This window comes from Leuciscus leuciscus, assembly GCF_965113295.1.
Source record: "Leuciscus leuciscus genome assembly, chromosome: 23".
Taxonomy (NCBI): Eukaryota; Metazoa; Chordata; class Actinopteri; order Cypriniformes; family Leuciscidae; genus Leuciscus; species Leuciscus leuciscus.
In genome coordinates this window covers 24258089-24277836 of record NC_138747.1, presented here as the reverse complement: position 1 = coordinate 24277836, position 19748 = coordinate 24258089, and the positions used below count along the sequence as shown (strand labels likewise).

General features: G+C 40.7%; 1 protein-coding gene across 1 annotated transcript; it reads right to left on the bottom strand.

The window, feature by feature from the left end:
* Positions 1–5362: 5362 nt before the first annotated feature.
* Positions 5363–17188, bottom strand: LOC309487582 (uncharacterized protein; the record flags this gene model as incomplete). The annotated part of the gene is made up of 4 exons (XM_082155309.1): positions 5363–5460; positions 9614–9740; positions 15773–16389; positions 16690–17188. The coding sequence occupies 4 exons, from the start codon at positions 17186–17188 to the stop codon at positions 5363–5365; spliced, it is 1341 nt and encodes a 446-aa protein (XP_082011435.1).
* Positions 17189–19748: the final 2560 nt, after the last annotated feature.

Sequence of the window (19748 nt, the reverse complement as noted above, 5' to 3'; positions counted from 1 at the left end):
ATTTTCTCTCTCTCTCTCTCTCCCTTCCTCTCTCTCAAACCTTTTTATTTTGTTGTATTTCTGTATTACGATCGTTATATTGCCTGTTTTGTTTATGCATTTTTATTCATGCGTGTTTTAAAGTAATTGTGTAATCGCTAGCTTGTTTAAATAAACTTTGTTAAATCATTTGAATTAAGTTTGCCTGTTTGTTTCAAATTCTGAGTCCCTGATGAGTGCAGATTTTACCTTATAAGCTCTACGATTGGTTTTATTCTTAAAAGAAACCTAAAATCGTCTAAAACACGAAGATAATTATCTTCTTTGTGGCCACAAGAAAGTGTTATCTATCAGTGTTAAAGACGCCCGATTTCTGTTCATAAATTATACATTCTGTCCGCCGGACGGCCAGTCTGCATGATAAATGAACATTCTTCAACTTCTACCTCAAATTCCCCCAAATTGAGTAAATGCTACCCGTCTCTATCAGTGATTATTACAAGTAACTGTGTAATCGCTGATACAAGCCGAGGTTTTGACCTATTCCCTATTTTGAATAAATTAATTTATGGAAACAACAGATGCATATTCACATTGATGAATATTACCGCTAATTTGAGCTAATTAATTCCCCAACACAAAGTCATTGTTGTTACAAGTGTGAGTGTCCCCACTCGTTAAATAACGCGGGCAGGGGTGAACACACACTCTAAACTGCTGCTGCTTACTCGCCATACTGAATATATAAATATAATAATATAATATAGACAGACAACACCAAATAACAGGGACAGATTTCACACAGAGCGCAACTGAAGACTCAGAAAGCTTTCGTTTTCTGTTTCGGGCTGGCTTTTATAGCTTCCTGGTACGTGACGTCACCCGCCTCTGACGTTCAGCCACACCATTGGACTGATTTTACATGTGCTTCAAGACGTCATCACGCAAAGCGTTCCCCATAGCGTCAATTTCGACGCAACGCGAGTTCCCTTGAAAGGGAACCCAGAGATTCCCTCATTTCAGGGTTAACCTCCTTTCTGAAATGGGCCTCTTTGCACCACCATCTCTCAGGATCTGAAGTGGGACACTCACATAGGCTGCATCTAAAATCACATACTTTCCTATTATATAGTATAGTATAGTATAGTATAGTATAGTATAGTATAGTATAGTATAGCATAGTATAGTATAGTATGTGACAAAAGAAGAATGATTCTTCAAAATAAGTACCCACTCAAGAGAGTATGCGATTTTGGACACAGCCATAGACTTGGTTGTGAAAAAGGTCCAGCAGAGGTTGTACTTCCTTCACCAGCTATTGACACAGTTCTACTCATCCATCATGGAGTCTGTCCTGTGTTCATCCATAACTGTCTGATTTGGTTTAGCCACCAAATCAGACATCAAGAGACTACAGCGGACAGTCTGGACTGCTAAGAGGATTATCGGGCCCCTCCTGCCCACCCTCCATGACCTGTACTCTTCCAGAGTGAGGAAAAGGGCAGGATAAATCATCACAGACTCCACTCACCCTGTCAACAACCTCTTTCAACTGTTACCGCCTGGACGACGCCTCAGATCACTAGGCGTCATCTAGTGCGTCATCTAGAACGCCTAGAACATCTAGGCACAAGAACAGCTTCTTCCCACAAGCTATTTCCCTCTTGAACAGTTAAATCCCTCTCAAGGCATATGCCTGTGAGTGCAATACTCCCACTGTTTAGTGCAATATCTTTGTAAATTAATTATATTAATTTAGTCCTACTTATTTATATTATTATTCACAATACAGTAAATATGTTCATAATCTGTAAATTGGTTTATTCTGACTAAACCTATCTGTGTCTTTATACTTTTTTATATTTTATTCTTAAATATTATTATGTGTCTTGTTATACGTGTGTACTGGAAGCTTCAATACCAAGGTCAATTCCGTGGCAATAAAGCTCTTGCTGATTCTGAGATATGCTGATAATTTTCTCACTGCTTTTTTGTCAAGACAAAGAAAGTCAATAGGGTCAAATGTTTTTTTTGGACCCCATTCGTTTTTATTGTTTGGACAGAACAGTGTAAGTCTTATATGTTTTGAATGACTAGGGTGAGTAAGAAGACAGAATTTTCTTCTTCTATCATTTCTGGGTCAACTATCTCGAAAAAAAAGTAAGATTAGTAAGAATCATTAATTATGCAGAAATATAGCCTAGTATATGATTCATTGTGATGATATATTACAAGTGATATGAAAATGGAAGAAAAAGCTTACTCAAGTTTAGTTATGTGTTTTGCAAAAATCAACATATGGAGCATGAAACTGCAACTACAGATGCATGTTTTGTTTTCAGTAGTAAAGGTTGCTATAACCCTAACTATATAACTTATAACCTCAGCTTTATTTTTCTGCCACTGCTTGTTGATGTATCACTGCAGTGTTATGAATCCCATTTGAAATCATCTTTGGATTACATTTTGGTTTTGTTTGCTGATTGTTGAAGGCCTCTTTCAGTCATGTTAATTGTGGTTTCATCTCCATTACTGACAGAACCACTCCATTTTAAGTGATGTTTCCACAGTTCATTAAGACTATAAAAGAACTTCGAACAGCTCATAAACAGCATCATGCGAAACATCTCTAGTCCTGTACGTGGACCCACAGTCTGATTCCAGGTAAGATCATGTGTGAATTGTCTCTATTATTTACTGTCACTACAGATATTTAGCCATAAACGTTAACATGTAGTACTGCTATATGATACTTGTTGACTCTAGTGTGCTTGTCTGAGGAGCAGAAAGATCTTTTAAAGAAAGAAGTTGTAAAATTGTTTAAAATAACGTTAGTTTATTTTTTTTTATTAATTTTTTTTTATGTCTGGCAGAAGAATCTCTATTTTAAGGGTTGTGTCCTTCATCCATATGATTGAAAAGTTCATAAACACTATCATCTACTGATTTTCAGTCCTGTAAGTGAGTCCACACTCAGATTCCAGGTAATCTTCCAGGGGTCTTTCTATTTCAGGATCTGCTGTCACTGTGATTGTTTGTTGTCTTTGTATGGGTAAATGTAAATGCATGAGAAATTGGAGTATGTGTTGTGATTTTTAAGTTATATCAAACCTTTTATTTTATTTAAATTTAAGATAAAATGTGCAGTGAGTAACTACATTTGCCTTTTTAGCACAGCAAAAAAAAAAATATATATATATATATATTAAAGTTATTTGTAAGTTACAATACTGTTTGTTAAAATACTGTTATCTGATACTCAGCATGGATCTTTTTTATTAAAATTTTAAATGTTAAAATTCTTAAAAAAAAAAAAAAAAAAAATCTTTTTTTTAAAGAAAAAACAAGCAGAGCCACAGTGTTAAGATCTTCAGGACATCAAACGAAAAGTGTCTTAAATACATAAGAGAAAGTATATGTTTATGAAGAGAAATTACACATCACTTTAATTAATCTAAAATTGGATTCTGAAGTGTAACTTGAGAAATTGTATTAAAACAAGAAATAAGTATGTGCTTGATATATTGAAACACAAATGAAAGTATGTTTAAAAAACATGGTAAAAAGTAAAACTAATGACTTCTTTGTTGTTATTTCAGTGCTGCTTGTCAAGATTTGGTGTAACATGACACAACAAAACAACAGCATCAGCAATGAAACTCCAAAGTCATTTAAAAAAAACCTCTTTGCTTTTCATGCTAAACAGTCCATTGCAGAATCGTTATTTATCTGGGTTCTTTCTGTCATTGAGATTCCGATCATGCTCTTAACTCTGTTTGCATTGTGTGTTCTTATCAAATCTCATCGTGTTTCTTCAGTTTATGTGATTAATTTGATTTTTTCAGATTTCATACAGATTATTTGTATGTTATTATCCACAACCGAACTCGACTCTGAAAATGAATTGAGGGATACATATTATTATTCTTTGATTGCGGGTCTATATTTTATGGTATGTGTTGCTTTTGAACGATATCTATTAGTTTCTCATCCTCACTGGTACAAATCTCACCATTCACTAAAACTCTCCTGTTTAATTTCTTTGATCATCTGGTTTGTTCCTCTGATCTACTATCTCCTGCCACTATGTATAGTGATTTTAATTCCCTACCCAATAATCATTCTCTGTTTTTTTGGTACTTGTCGGGGTCTCTCTCACTCAATATCAATTACTCCCCTTAATCGCAAATTGATTTTGGGCAGTTTGTTTTTGGTGCTGTTGACTTACACATTTCTCATTCTCCCGTATGTAATCATGGATTTTATTGATATTTGTACCTCTCTAGACTCAATGAACTTATTATTTACAAAGGCCGACCACTTTCTCACGTGTCTCCTGTATCTTAACCCACTTGCTGACTGTTTATTGTACTTGTTCATGAGGGCTGATGTTGCTGATATAATGAAGTTTGTTCAATGTTGTTGTAAAACTGACAGATATCAGAATTCAACACAACACACGACCAGTATAAACACTCAAAATAATATAGTGTGCATTAGACTAAGAGGAGTTCAAAGTAATGAAGGTCTCTGATGTAGTTTGTGAAATGTTCGCTTGTTCAGATCAGTCATTTTTAATGTATACACTGTAAAATGTTTCCTATTTGTGGGTGTATATATAAAAACACATTTTGACAATATCTAAAAACAGTGGCTGTGTTTGCAATATGTAAATGATTAAAGAAGATCGGATGATCTGCATGATTGAAAAGGTGTACTAACTTTAAATAAAATATAATTTTTTTATGTTTTATGTATTTATTTAGCGTGGTTACAGTTTTTCTGAATTGCTTAAACACATATTTTGAAACCATCACTCACTTTCTTAAAACCTTAAACACAAAACCAAATTTTAAAACCACATTCAGAGAACCTGTGACTCTTCTGGCAAAATCAAACAATTGCCTCAAAACCATTTTTATCTGTGCTCAAAAATCAAACAAGGCTGATCAGATCAATGTTATAAACACTACAGATAATTCATTAGACACCAATTTAAAAAATGGAGAACACATAATCCAATGCATGCACTTACAGAATTTTTTTTATTTTATATATATAATATATAAATATATAATAGTATATTGATACAAAGTAAACAAATTTTGCAATTACGTAAAAAGTATAGTAATGACAATACACCTTACTACACCTTACAGTAGTAAGGTGAATAAATTGTATACTGTATGCACTGCAAGTATAGTATTGTACTGAATATTGTATAGTATTGAATGTCTATATATTCAGCACTTGCATACTGTAAAAATACAGTGGCCCAACTGCAAAAACCAAAGATGTTACAGTAAAAAACTCTAAATCAAAAGCATGTTACAGTATACTCAGAAGAGTTGTGCAACTTCAAAATCAAGGTAAGTGAGAGAGATTAATTCTGCTTCAGCATCATGTCTTCGTGTTGGGTCTGGCCTGAGGACTTTGTCCACATCACAGTCAATGTGATCTCTGCAGGCAAAGGGGAAAACCCTAAAAATGTGCCCATCCAGCCTTGACAACATTATCCACACCTTGCTCTTTCTTGTCCTCATCCTCCTTGTTCACCCCCTCTTGTAAACATACTCTTCCTCCTCTCCCTCTTACAGTTTATTGTTTCCATCCATTTTTGGTATCAACATTCAGTGCAACATTTTGACTCGATTTTGGCACTCTGAACTGGCTTGTATTATGTACCGTTGGTTTGGTCACATCATTAGAAATAAGTGGGAACAATTTTGAGTCGTTGTGTGTAAGTCAAGTCAAGTCAAGTCAAGTTTATTTGTATAGCGCTTTTCACAATACAGATTGTATCAAAGCAGCTTCACAGTATTAAATTTAAATTAAATGTAAATAAATAATACAACAAAGTTTGTTTCAAGAGGAATTTATTGATTGATAAAATTAAATTAAATATCCCCAAAATATCCCCAACTGAGCAAGCCAAAGGCAACAGTGGCAAGGAACCGAAAAACTCCATCAAGTGACCTAATGGTGTCCTAAAACTCCATCAGGTGACCTAATGGAGAGAAAAAAAACCTTGGGAGAACCCAGGCTCAGTCGGGGGCCAGTTCTCCTCTGGCATTTATGAGCTAGAGGCCGGATTGTAGTTTGAACTGTGGGATTATATGAATGCCTGGCTGAATAGATGCGACTTTAATCTAGTTTTAAACTGGGAGAGCGAGTCTGAGCAACGAACAGTATCAGGAAGACTATTCCAGAGTTTTGGAGCCAAATGTGAAAATGCTCTCCCTCCTTTGGTGTAAACGATGACAACTCTGTGTTATTGTGTTTAACTTTTGCCTGCCTGTGTTTAGCGTTTTAAAACACAAGTGCATCATAGTGCAAAATGTGTTTTACTGAGTGAGAATGTGTTTAGAGTTTTGCACAAAAAAAATTGGATGAGATTTGCAAACAGTGTTTTAACTACCTGAACTTGTGTTATGTTTTACAGAAAAAGTGATTTATTTGACAAATTGGTTAACGCTATTGAGAATTTGGTTCAGAGAATGGGGTTTAGTGTTTTAGCAATTCAGAAAAAACTGTGAAAGAAAGAAAGAAAGAAAGAAAGAAAGAAAGAAAGAAAGAAAGAAAGAAAGAAAGAAAGAAAGAAAGAAAGAAAGAAAGAAAATAACTTTCACATTCAATGTCCATAACATTAATTACTGGTTTAATTTAGCCTTGCCCTACATTGATCATTATATTTGTTCTATACATACTTACTAGCATGCAATACACAACAAACCTATCTTCTGCATTATTCCTATCTTGTTTTGATATTAAAATGTGTTTACCATGTTGCAAATACAACAGACTACAGCAGACATCACTTCAATGTGAGTTGTTGAGCTTGCTTTTTAGTATGTTAAAGGAATGCTGGAAGTCAATTTCTTTTTTTATAGAATGAGGAAGGAAGCCACAAGGGGTTGTATGGCAAACAGCAATTTCTGCTGTCCCTCTTCTCATGGGCCTCAAAGTCCTGAACACCACACATCTGAATAATAATAATAATAGGAAGGTACAAGAAGGTTATAAAAATAAAAAATAAAAAATAAAAATAAAAATGCTTACATGCAGTTTTTGAAACTATGGCTCTATTTCTCAAAAAGACACGCACACAACATGCAAACCGTCACACATATCTTTGAAAAGGAAACTCTTCATCCAAAACTATTCTAAAAAATGTTTTTTTTTGTGTGTAGTAACTCTACACACAAACATCAAATGATTAGCCACATATATGCCAAACTACACACAGAAGTGAAACATGTAAAACACTTCTATATTGTGTCTTTTGCTTGTTTAGTGTGCAGGGAAGTGTACAGGAGTTTTTCATAGCACTAACATGTACATGTATATGCATAATTACACTGTATATACAGTATGCATGCACAATTGATTAATTTTACTAATTGATTTACTAATTTTAATAATTGAGTCAATCCTGAACATGCCATGATAAATAACAGAGGATACAAGATGCAAGTAACAACAGTTTTTAATAGAGAAAGTGAGATGTAATTTCCAGACAGTCTAACAGGTCAAATAGAATGGCGCAGGGATGTTGACAGGCAACCCGATCAGCCGTGGCAGAAGTGAAGTGAGTAATCCACGTGAATCCAGGCACAAAGCAATAGAACTCTAGACGAGAAATAATCCCAGGCAGGAATGCAGAAACTCAGGAACTAGAATCCAACACAGGCAAAGGTAGCTAGGCAAACAGGAAGCAGGACACGACACCGGGAAATCCCCCAACGATCTAACAAAACAAGAGACCAGGCAATGAACATATATAGGCGCGGCTGATAGGTATCAGCTGGCGCTGCTGATAATACGGTGGTTAGCAATCACACCCACACGCACACACTAACATACGGGAGAGACAGTGAATTCCTCCCCCTAGGAACTTACCTGTCATTTGTAATCATCAATAAGAGAGTGATCCAGAATGTCTCTAGCAGGTACCCAACTTCTCTCCTCTGGACCGTTTCCTTCCCAGTCGACCAGGTACTGAAATCTGCGTCCCCTCCGTCTCGAGTCTATGGACTTTGGTGACAGTGAACGGGCCGATAAATTTGGGAACTAGCTTGTTAGAAATGGAGCAGAGCGGAATGTTCTTGGTTGAAAGCCACACTTTTTGACCTACGATGTACACGGGAGGCTTCGACCGTTGGCGATCGGCCTTAGCATTGGTGCGCGCTACTACCTGGAGAAGAGTCTCACGGGCTCTGTTCCATGTGTGGCGACACCTCTGGATGAAGGCGTGGGCGGAGGGGACCGCGACTTCGGATTCCAGACTTGGAAAAATTGGTGGCTGGTAACCTAAGCTACACTCAAATGGAGAGAGGCCCGTGGATGACACTGGTAACGAGTTAAGAGCGCACTCAACCATTGAGTCTAGCGCTGTGTGGGACCAGGGTCTCGAAGGGACAGGCAGCGGTTGGAGTAACCCATCTGGGGGTCGATTGGAAGTCTTACCAGTGGCACAAACCGAGCAAGCCAAGACAAAACTGTGAATGTCGCGAGCCATTAATGGCCACCAGAATCGTTGCTTTACCAAAACAATGGTGCAGTTTACTCCTGGATGACATGCCACATTGGAACAATGACCCCATCGAATAACGTCAGACCGTAATCCCTCCGGCACAAACAACCGACTTGGTGGTCAACCGGGCGGAGGCGTTACCTCTTCTAAGGCCGTGGAGATAAATAGTGTTTCGGGTAAAATGCACTCAGGAGTGGACGGGTGTTCGGATTGATCAAAAATACGAGATAAGGAATCGAGTTTGATGTTTTTGGAACCCGTGCGGTACGAGAGAGAAAAATCAAAACGACCGAAAAAAAGGGCCCACCGAGCCTGCCTGGAGTTGAGTCTTTTGGCGGATCTAATATATTCCAGGTTCTTGTGATTGGTCCAAACGATAAAAGGTATCCCCAACCCTTCTAAACAATGACGGCATTCTTCCAATGCTAACAACTCTGTTACCAATGTCATAGTTACATTCGGCAGGTGATAAACAGTGGGACAAAAAACGTGCAAGGATGCATCTTGTCGTCTGTGGAAAGCGCATTTCTCCGCCTTGACAAAAAGCTCATTTTCTACCAACCTCTGAAGCACTCGTCTGACGTATTGAACATTTTCCTGGAGAGAAGACGAAAAAAATCAATATGTCATCCAGGTAGACATATATGAACTAGTCTACCATATCTCTCAGCACATCATTGACGAGTGCCTGGAAAGTCGCTGGGGAGTTGGATGGCCCGAAGGTCATGACCAAATATTCAAAATGACCCCTAGGGGTGTTAAACACGGTTTTCCACTCATCCCCCTTCCTTATGTGAACCAAATGATAAGCATTGCGTAAATCCAATTTTGTGAAGACAGATGCTCCCTGCAACCGCTCGAAGACTGAAGACATCAACGGCAATGGGTAAGTATTCTTTACCGTGATGTTGTTCAACCCCCGGTAATCAATACACGGTTGCAGAGAACCATCTTTCTTCCCTACAAAAAATAACCCTGCCCCCGCTGGAGAAGAGGAAGAACGGATGAACCCCGCTGCTAGGGAATCAGAAATATATTTCTCCATGGCCTCCCTTTCTGGAGCAGAAAGCGAGTATAACTTGCCCTTAGGCGGAGACTTACCTGTCAGTAAATCTATGGCACAGTCATAGGGACGATGCGGAGGAAGAGATGCAGCACGGGACTTACTGAACACTTCCTTCAGGTCAAGGTACTCAACGGGCACGTTCAACAAATTCCCTGCCTCCTCCTGAAACACAGAACCAGACACAGACGAACAAGCAGACACTAGACAAGAAGCATAACATTGATTGCTCCAGGTGGAAATAGAACTCTGGCCCCAGTCAACCCTGGGATTGTGCTGCACCAGCCATGGGTGACCAAGAACTATGGGTGCTAAGGGAGAGTCCATAAGTAGAAATGACAGTGTTTCTGTGTGGTTTCCTGATGTGATAAGTGTAATAGGTCCGGTGGTGAGAGAAATGTTAGGAAGTTCTTGTCCGTTGAGAGAGTTGACAGAAATCTTGTGAGTAAGTGATGTGATGGGAATCTGAAGCTTGTGAGCAAAAGTAAGGTCCATAAAGTTACCTTCTGCTCCTGAGTCCAGTAAGGCTTGACAGTTGTGAGATCGGGTTGCCCATCTCAGTCTTACCGGGAGGAGAGTAGATGATGAGGTCTTCTCAGCAGAGATCCCACCTGATAGTAGACTCATCTTCACTACCGGGCTCAATCTTTTACTGGGCAGGAGTATAGGAAATGGCCCGCTCCTCCACAATAGAGGCAAACCTCCACCTCTCTCTCTCCTCCCGGGAAAGCCGAGCTCTACCCACCTGCATGGGCTCATGATCGAAAACGGGGCTGACCGTGTCCCCGCCGCTGGCTTGTGGAACTTCGACAACCCCAGGTAGTCTGATTGGACGTGTACGTCGTTCCATCCGGTTCAAACGAGCTCGGACACCTGCGCCACCAGAGCTTGCAGAGCACGACCCATGTTTGAAATATGTTCTTCCTGTTGATCCACGGCCAATGAAATGTTTGCATGTGAAAAAGAGCTCCTTCGAGCCGGAGTCGAACCAGCGACCTAAGGATTTAGGTCAATAAATTTAGGCCAATTTGCCACCTACAGTCCTCCACTCTACCAGCTGAGCTATCGAAGGCACACTGATCTGGGAAAGAACCTAAACCTATCAGGTTTCGGAAGCTCCGCCGCTGGCTAAAAGTGCTACTGGCACAGGCAGATGTGCTGGCATAAGTGAAGCAAAGACAACACAAACTTCCCATACCGGGAGTCGAACCAGGGCCACCTGGGTGAAAACCAGGAATCCTGACCTCTAGACCATATGGGATATTCCTCCCGCCTGGAGCAGGCCCTTTGGCTTTTAGTGTGTGACCGCCCCCTTTAAGAACATGGGAATGATCCGAAGAGATTGTTTAATGAAATCAATTTCATCAGGCTCACCGGAGGGAGCTCTCCTTTGCCTCGCCCAGGGGGTTCAGTTTCCTCCCATTCCTGCGATGGCTATACACTATAAACTGGTCGTAAAGCAAGGTCCTTGTGACAGTACTCATGCAATGCATTTGAAAAGATGCAATGAACTTTATATTTTGAGCACTTCTTGCGTTTTTTTTTTTTGCCTCTTCACGATGACTTGCTTAATTTAGTCCTAAATTGTAAGTCGCTTTGGACAAAAGCGTCTGCTAAATTACTAAATGTAAATGTATTAGCACCTAAACTTTGGAATAGTCTTCCTAGCATTGTTCTATAAGCAGACACACTCTGTCAGTTTAAATCTAGACTAAAAACACATCTCTTTAACCTGGCATACACATAGAACATTATACATTTCTATTATTCAAATCAGTTAAATGATTATTAGGCTGCATAAACTAGGTCAGCCGGAACCGGGAACACTTCCTATAACATCCGATGTACTCGTTACATCATAAGAAGAATGGCATGTACACTAATGTTAGTCTTTCTGTTTATTCTGAAGTTTACTGTAATCAGCCGGATCCAGGCCGTATCCAGATCAGATGGTGGACCTGCGCCTAGACATGACCACAACGCATCCCTGAAGTGTCAGCAGAGATTGTCAACTAATCTCTCCCCTGTGAAGGCCTCATCGATACGATAGTCATCTGCACTGATCCTCAACAAACCCGTCTCCATACCGGCGTGATGACTCCGACCTTCAACCAGATGACACTGGATAAATATTATGAATGTTCAATCCAATCTGACTTCTGACCTGTAATGCTGCCTGAATCATAATCATACACTGCTCGTTAATTGGCCAGAGGAGAACTGGCCTCCTGACTGAGCCTGGTTTCTCCCAAGGTGTTTTTCTCCATTCTGTCACATGATGGAATTTTGGTTCCTTGCCAGTCGCCACTGTCGCCGTTTTTAGCCTTTGGCTTTTAGCTTGTTTAGTTGGGGACATTTAATATTCAACAATATTATTGATCTGCCTGCATTGACACCATTATTTGAGAGCTGAGCTGGACGATGACATCACATTTTTCTCCAGAGCGGCTATATATATATATAAATGAACTAAATTAATAACAAAATTTCAACAAAAATGAACCATCACTGAACTTACTTACCTTAAGCTGGACTATAAGGCTATTTTCTTCTAGAAACAAACTTTGTTGCATTATTTTCCTGTTATCACTGTAAATCTGCTTTGAAACAATCTGTATGTATTGTAAAAAACAACACTATATATAAAGAGGTGACTTGACTTGACTTCTTTAGTCATGAAAGGACCAAAGCAATCTGTAAGAAATCTTAAAAAATTAGAAAATGCTGGGCAGTCTGGTTGTGGAACAACCACTCCCCGAGAAGACAAAGGACCTTTCTGGAAATTAACATTTGAACTCTCTCTTGTGAAATTAGAATCACAATTTGAGACGCAAGTCTCACCTACGCATTCTCCAGGCAAATGGCATTTCTGCCCTCAAAAGGTGTAAACTATGAATGCAAATTCCCATTGTTAGCAAATGTTTCCATGTGAAAGAAGTTTCTGTCTCGATCTGAGTACTTAAAGAAATGCAACAAGAGGCTCAGGGTGATTTGTAATAAGATTGGCCCATAATGCTGAGTGTCTTCCAGTTTGCTCAATTTGACTGATACCATGGCTGCGGTCAACTCTAATCTCGGTATTGTAGTAATCTTTACAGGAGTAACCCGGGCTTTGCCAATGAGAAAAGTACAATGAATCTCATTCTTCTCATTGATCATTCTCAAATAAGAACACTGACCATAACCACAGGTACTGGCATCAGAGAAATTATTTATTTATGTTTTTACAATCTTGGAGAAATCAGCAGGTACATAACATTGTGGTAATTCCCCTTTTCCAGATTGAAAAAGTCATTCTGCCATCTCTCACACCGTGGGCTAAGTGCAAGGGAAAGTGGATCATCCCAGCCTGTACCCTGGTGACACATTTCTTGTAGGATCCTCTTACCATTGAGAATATAGGGAGCTACAAAGCCCAAAGGATCATATGTGGAGGCAACAGTTGACAATATGCCACGACGTGTTGTATTTTGACGTTTTAGTGGAATATGGAATTTGAAGCTATCACTTTGTATGTTCCAATGAATTCCCAAAGCTCTCTCGAGTGGCATGTCATTGAACGTAAGATCCTTTGTTTCCAAGTTTACAGCACGTTCCGATGCTGGTATGCTCTGCAGAACAGTGTTTTCATTTGATATAAACTTGTGAAGTCGAAGACCACCTTTTGCACACAACTCCCGTGCTTCTTTTGCCAGCTGAATGGTCTTTTCCCAGCTGAATGGCCTTTTCCACTTTCTCTACACTTGCAACTCCATCATCAAGCCTCTTATGATGAACTGAGTGGCTAATGAGTGTGATTGACTATGCTCACTGGCTAGATATCTTAGTCCATAGTTTGCGCAACCTGGCGAAGAAACTGCACAAAAAAGATGCACTTTCATTCTGTTATCTTGAAGCGCTGAATTTGTGTCTCCGTTTTTTCCACCATAAGAAGCGCAGATAATCCCGGTAATTTTCTTGGACATGGAACTGGTGGAAAATGTTTTTGATGTCACATATTACAGCTATAGGATGCCTTCTGAACCTAAAAATAAAAATTCATGTGAGATTGTTTATCATGTCTGGTCCTGGTAACAAATGTTCATTGAGACTTGTGTACCTAAATTTTGCAGAACAATCAAAAACGACAAGTTGCTTGTCTGGCTTTTTTGGATGGTAGATGCCATGATGAGGTATGCACCACCTTTTACCATCAGTTCCACATCATTCACTGTTTCTACATCACCTCTTTCAACGATCTCCTTTGTTAGCTATTCTGTGACAAAGACTGACTGCTGTTGATTCGTTGGTGCCTGGTGTGGAGTAGCCCACAATACTCCATCCTAAGTCAGTTATAATAGCATAAGGTTCATCATCTTTACCTAGTATGACTTACCTGGGAGCTAGCACTCTGGGGCAGTTGTAGCCGATTAGTAAACCTACTTCACAGCTGAGAAGTGGTGTCATTTCATCAGTGATTACCTTCAAGTGACTCCCGTTCTTTGCCGTTTCCTGCGTTGGTATGTGATCACGATTGACAGGAATACACTCCTTGGTGTATTCTGGAGCCAGATTGATGTGTACTGAGGAATTGTACCCTCTCACATGTAGATCATATTTTACATTTTACATTTACATTTAGTCATTTAGCAGACGCTTTTGTCCAAAGCGACTTACAAATTGGGACTAAATTAAGCAAGTCATCATGAAGAGGCAAAAACAACGCAAGAAGTGCTCAAAATACGAAGTTCAGGCATTATTCAGAGTAGCATAAGCTGATATCTCCCCGATAAGTGAGAATTTACAGGAATATATAAATATATATACAATTTTTTTTTATTTTTATTTTTTTTATGAGGTTAAGTGCTCACGGAAGAGAAGAGTTTTTAGCTCTTTTTTGAATGTTGTCATGGATTCTGCATTCCGGATGCCGGTGGGGAGATCATTCCACCAGCATGGAACTGTGAATGAGAATGTTCTGGAAAGTGATTTTTTGGCTCTCTGTGATGGGACCATGAGACGTCTCTCGTTGACCGATCGAAGGATTCTGGTAGGGATGTAAACTTGTAGGAGTGAGTGAAAGTAGGTCGGAGCTGAGCCTGTGACAGATCTGTAAGCAAGTGTCAGTGCCTTGAACTTGATGCGAGCAGAGAGAGGTAGCCAGTGCAGTGAGATGAACAAAGGAGTGACGTGGGCCCTCTTGGGCTCGTTGAAGACAAGACGAGCTGCAGCGTTCTGAATCATTTGTAGAGGTTTAGTTGCACATGATGGAAGTCCAGCCAGAAGAGTATTGCAGTAGTCAAGCCTAGTAATGACCAGGGCCTGGACGAGAAGTTGTGTTGCATGCTCAGTTAGGAAAGGCCTGATCTTCCTGATGTTGTGCAGTGCAAACCTGCATGATCGAGCTGTCTTTGAAATGTGATCTGTGAAGGTCAGCTGGTCATCAACTGTTACTCCAAGATTTCTGACCGACCTTGATGGGGTGATTGATGATGAGTCTAGCTGGATAGTGAAGTCGTGTTGCAGAGACGGATTGGCAGGGAGGACGAGAAGCTCAGTCTTTGCTAGGTTGAGCTGCAGGTGATGTTCCTTCATCCATGTCGAGATGTCCGCCAGACAGCTTGAGATCCGTGCAGCTACTGTGGGATCATCTGGTTGAAATGAGAGGAAGAGCTGTGTGTCATCATCATAGCAGTGGTAGGAGAAACCATGCGCCTGTATGATGTGTCCCAGTGATGTGGTGTAGATGGAGAAGAGGAGGGGACCAAGAACTGAACCCTGAGGAACCCCTGTGGTCAGATGATGTGCTCTGGATGCCTCGCCTCTCCATGCGACCCTGAAGGACCTAACTGTGAGATAGGACTCAAACCAGTGGAGGGAGGTTCCTGTGATGCCCAGTGCTGAGAGGCTGGACATAAGGATCTGATGATTCACAGTGTCGAAGGCAGCAGACAGATCCAGAAGAATGAGAACTGAGGATTTGGAAGCAGCTTTTGCTATCCGTAGGGCTTCTGTGACCGACAGTAATGCAGTCTCAGTTGAGTGTCCTTTCTTGAAGCCGGATTGGTTGGCGTCCAGCTGGTTGTTCAGAGACAAGAATGATGTTACTTGGTTGAAAACAGCTCTTTCAAGTGTTTTTGCAATGAATGAGATACAGTAGGTCTGTAATTGTCTACAAATTATGTGTTTAGTGTTGGTTTTTTAAGCAGTGGGGTTACCCGAGCCTGCTTGAATGCAGTAGGGAAAGTGCCAGTGTGGAGGGATGAGTTGATGGTGTGTGTGAGTGCTGGTAGAAGTGTGGGAGAGATGGCTTGTAAAAGGTGTGAGGGGATGGGGTCTAGAGGGCAGGTGGTAGGATGACTGGACATGATAAGTTTAGATACTTCTTCCTTGGTTAGCGGAGAGAAGGAGGAGAGAAGGTTATTGGCTGTGGGAGAGGTTGGTTTGGTTTCCTGTGTGTGTGGAGCTGGAGCTGAGAACTGACTGCTGATAGTTGTTGTTTTGTCGGTGAAGAAGTTAGCAAAATCGTCAGCAGTTAAAGAGGAGGTTGGTGGTGGTGGGGGTGGACAGAGGAGAGAGTTGAATGTCTTGAAGAGTGATCGTGAGTTAGAGGCGCTTTTGATCTTGTTGTGGAAGTGGGAAGATTTAGCAGCATGAACATCAACAGAAAATGAAGAGAGGAGAGATTGATACATACTTAGATCAGATGTGTCTTTTGATTTGCGCCATTTCCTCTCCGCCCTGAGTTCGGTCCGATGTTCACGAAGAACCTCAGATAACCAGGGGTTAGAGGGAGTAGCGCGTGCAGGCCTGGAGGAGAGAGGGCAGATTTTGTCTAGAGAAGAGGTTAGAGTGGAGAATAAGGTATCCGTTGCGGTATTCACATCCAGAGATGAGAATTGTGAGGGTGAGGGAAGAGAAGATGACACGGCAGAGGAAAGATTGGTGGGAGAAAGTGAGCGCAGGTTTCGTCTGAAAGTGACTGGTGGGAGGATTGGTGGTGCAGGGGTAGAGAGTTGTAGACTGAAAGTTATGAGGAAATGATCTGAAACATGGAGAGGTGTCACCAAAATGTTGTCTGTGATACAGTTGCGTGTGTAAACCAGGTCCAGTTGGTTGCCTGATTTGTGAGTACCTGTGGTGATGAGCCGTTTGAGATCGAAAGAGGCTAGGAGAGAAATGAAGTCTGTTGCATGTGGCTTTTCAAGATGAATGTTGAAGTCACCAAAGACTACAAGTGGGGTGCCGTCCTCAGGAAAAGAGGACAGCAGCACATCCAGCTCCTCTACGAAGTTACACAGCTGACCTGGGGGGCGATAAATGACTACAAAATCGATCTTAATGGGAGTTGTAAGTGTAATAGCATGATATTCAAATGAGTTGTTGTTGCATAGAGAAGAGAGCGCTGAGTATTTCCAGTTGTTAGAAATGAGAAACCCTGTACCCCCACCCCTCCCAGACTGGCGAGGGGAGTGAGAGAAAGAGAAATTGCTAGAGAGAGCAGCGGGGGTTGCTGAGTCTTCTGGACGAATCCAGGTCTCAGTCAAGCCCAAGATACTAAGAGTAGAATGAGATGCAAAGGCTGGAATAAAGTGCGCTTTATTGACTGCTGACTGACAATTCCATAGACCCATGGAAAGAGAGAGAGGTGTGTGAGAGGATGAGAGAATGGGACGCAGATTAGCAGTATTGCGCTGCCTTTTGTGAATGATGAAATGGCGTTGCCGAGAGATAACAGGAATGTATTGAAAGCACATGTTGAGTAAGGTGAAAAATAAGATAAAAAGTGGTAAGGGAAAGGGGAAGTTAGATAGTTAAGTGCCTTCCTGGTGTCCTCGCTCGGTGGAGTCGCGCAGGTAGAGTCGATGGTCTTTACCCGAGTCGGTCTTCACACGAGGAGGCTGAACACGAGAGCTGAACGCTCCCGCTGACGCTTCCGCGACAGCGCGCAGACTACAGAAATATAGTGCTGTCACTGCCTGAGTGAGGACAGCTGTGTCGCCGAGCAATTAAAGCAATAAAGCGAAAAAGTCCCGAATCGAAAGTGCTAAAAGCCCTTTGTACTTAAGTGCAATTAAACAGCAATAATGATAATACTAATTTCCACTCGCGGCTGTTAGTTAAGAGTGTTAACGCGTCTAGATAAAATACAAATTTGTGAGAAGGTAAAAATGAAAAATAAGCAGAGAATCGAACATACACTTACCTTGAGTCAAATACAATGCTGAATTACAGCAGAACTGGTGTATTTCGAACAAACCACTTGCGCGCTCTCGCCGCGTTCACTAAATGACTGCTTTTGTGACTTACTTTTTTACTTTTAATGATCATATTGTCTCCCATCATAGTGGTAAGTTTGAGTTTTATTAGTTGAGTATCTCACTATATCATACACTCTGTATGTCACTCTGAGAGTCTAACAAAGCATAGACAAGCTGTTCATTGGATGGATAGACGACACCCATACAGGTACAATCAAAGATGTAATGACTGAATGACTTTCGCTTGTTATATTAAGTGACATAGCATCCGTAGTCTCACTCTCAAGTGCATGCTCATTGCTTACCGTTGGTGGTTTTCTGTTTCCGTTATCCTCATAGCTGTAATCATGAAGACGTGGGATGTCGCAATTTGCATACATCACATGTGTGGCGACTGTGACATTCCTTAGCACATTGACCTGGTTTCATACACCCATTTGTTGTCTTTGACACATGACCTTATGGGCCCTATCTTGCACCCAGCGCAATTGACCTTGTACACCGACGCATGTATCATTCCTATTTTGCACCCGACGCACAGCTGACTTTTCCCTCCACAGACGCACGTCAGTAAATTAGGGAATGAACTTGCGCTCCCGGGGGCGGTTCAGCGAAAAGAGGAGGCGTGTTCCGGTGCAAACGTTCCCTGGTGGTATTTTGCAGTTCCAGAAAACAATTCGGCCACAGACCAGGAAAAACCTAGTCTTAAGTCAGTGGGGCATTTTTTAGTGGCGCGTTCAGATGCTATTCTAAGGGCGCATTCTTGGCCATAATAATAATAATAATATATTTATTTTGTATAGCGCCTTTAAAAGTAGCTTTCTCAAAGCGCTTTACAGACAAGCATAACAGCAGAGGAATAACACAATGTAAATACAAAAAATAAATACATAAAATTAAGATCATGTAAAAGCAATCCTAAAATAATGTAGCGTGTGCACAACGCGCATACACTTTGCTTCTCTCATTTACACACAGACGCAGCAGTTGCCATTTTTGCAAACCATACATAATTACAAGGAAAAATATTCCACATTAGGGAAATCATTGTCATGAAGATGTGAAAAAATAGGCATAAATCTAGCTTACACATTTACCAAAATTATTATCTGCCTGTTTAACCTAAGCTTATTTAGGTGGGTTTCTCCCATCCCCATACAATGTCACTTCTCTGTCTTTTACGGCCCTGACGAGAACGTCTGTCTCCTCGGGTGTGAACCGCTCCTGGTGTTCACCTGGCAAATCCACCGTTATAATAGCAAGCCGCCATGGAACAGGCACGCCTGCTCTTAAAGGGAATGTGAGATGATGCTCTGATTGGTTTATTTCACGTTATGCCCAAACCACCCCTTTGAGTAATGTAGCTACTTCAGACCAACCCATTTTAGATTTGCGCAAAAGTCATTTATCCCGCCGGTATTATAGCAACAGCGCCCGAGATCCGCCCACAAAGTTACTTGCGTTTTGTGTTTGATACTTGCGTTTCAGGTCGTTAAAATAGGGCCCTATGTCTTTCAGAGACTTCTCCATGAATTTTGGGAACTTACAAAGTTGATGAATGTCATCTTGACACAACATGTATGGCGTTTTTAACTTTAGCCATTGTCTGTTTATCACCGTTTATTGTTGTATGTGTTTTAAAGACAATTGCCTAGTTTATTTTGGTTTCCTTTGAGATTCTTCTCTCATGGGGTGACTCGTGTGAATGAAGAGCATGTAAAGAAGTGATAGGATTACAAACTATTTCTGTTTCAGTTGACATGAACTTTACAAAGTCTTGAAAGCTTGGAAATTCTTTGCCATACATAAGTTATGTTGTGACCTGGCGGTTCCACCTGGAGGCTTCCCAGGCAGGAAGTTTCTGAACCAGTTTTATATTTCCAGGCCTTTAACATGAGGTATGGCTTGCAGGCAGGCATTTAAGAAGTATGAA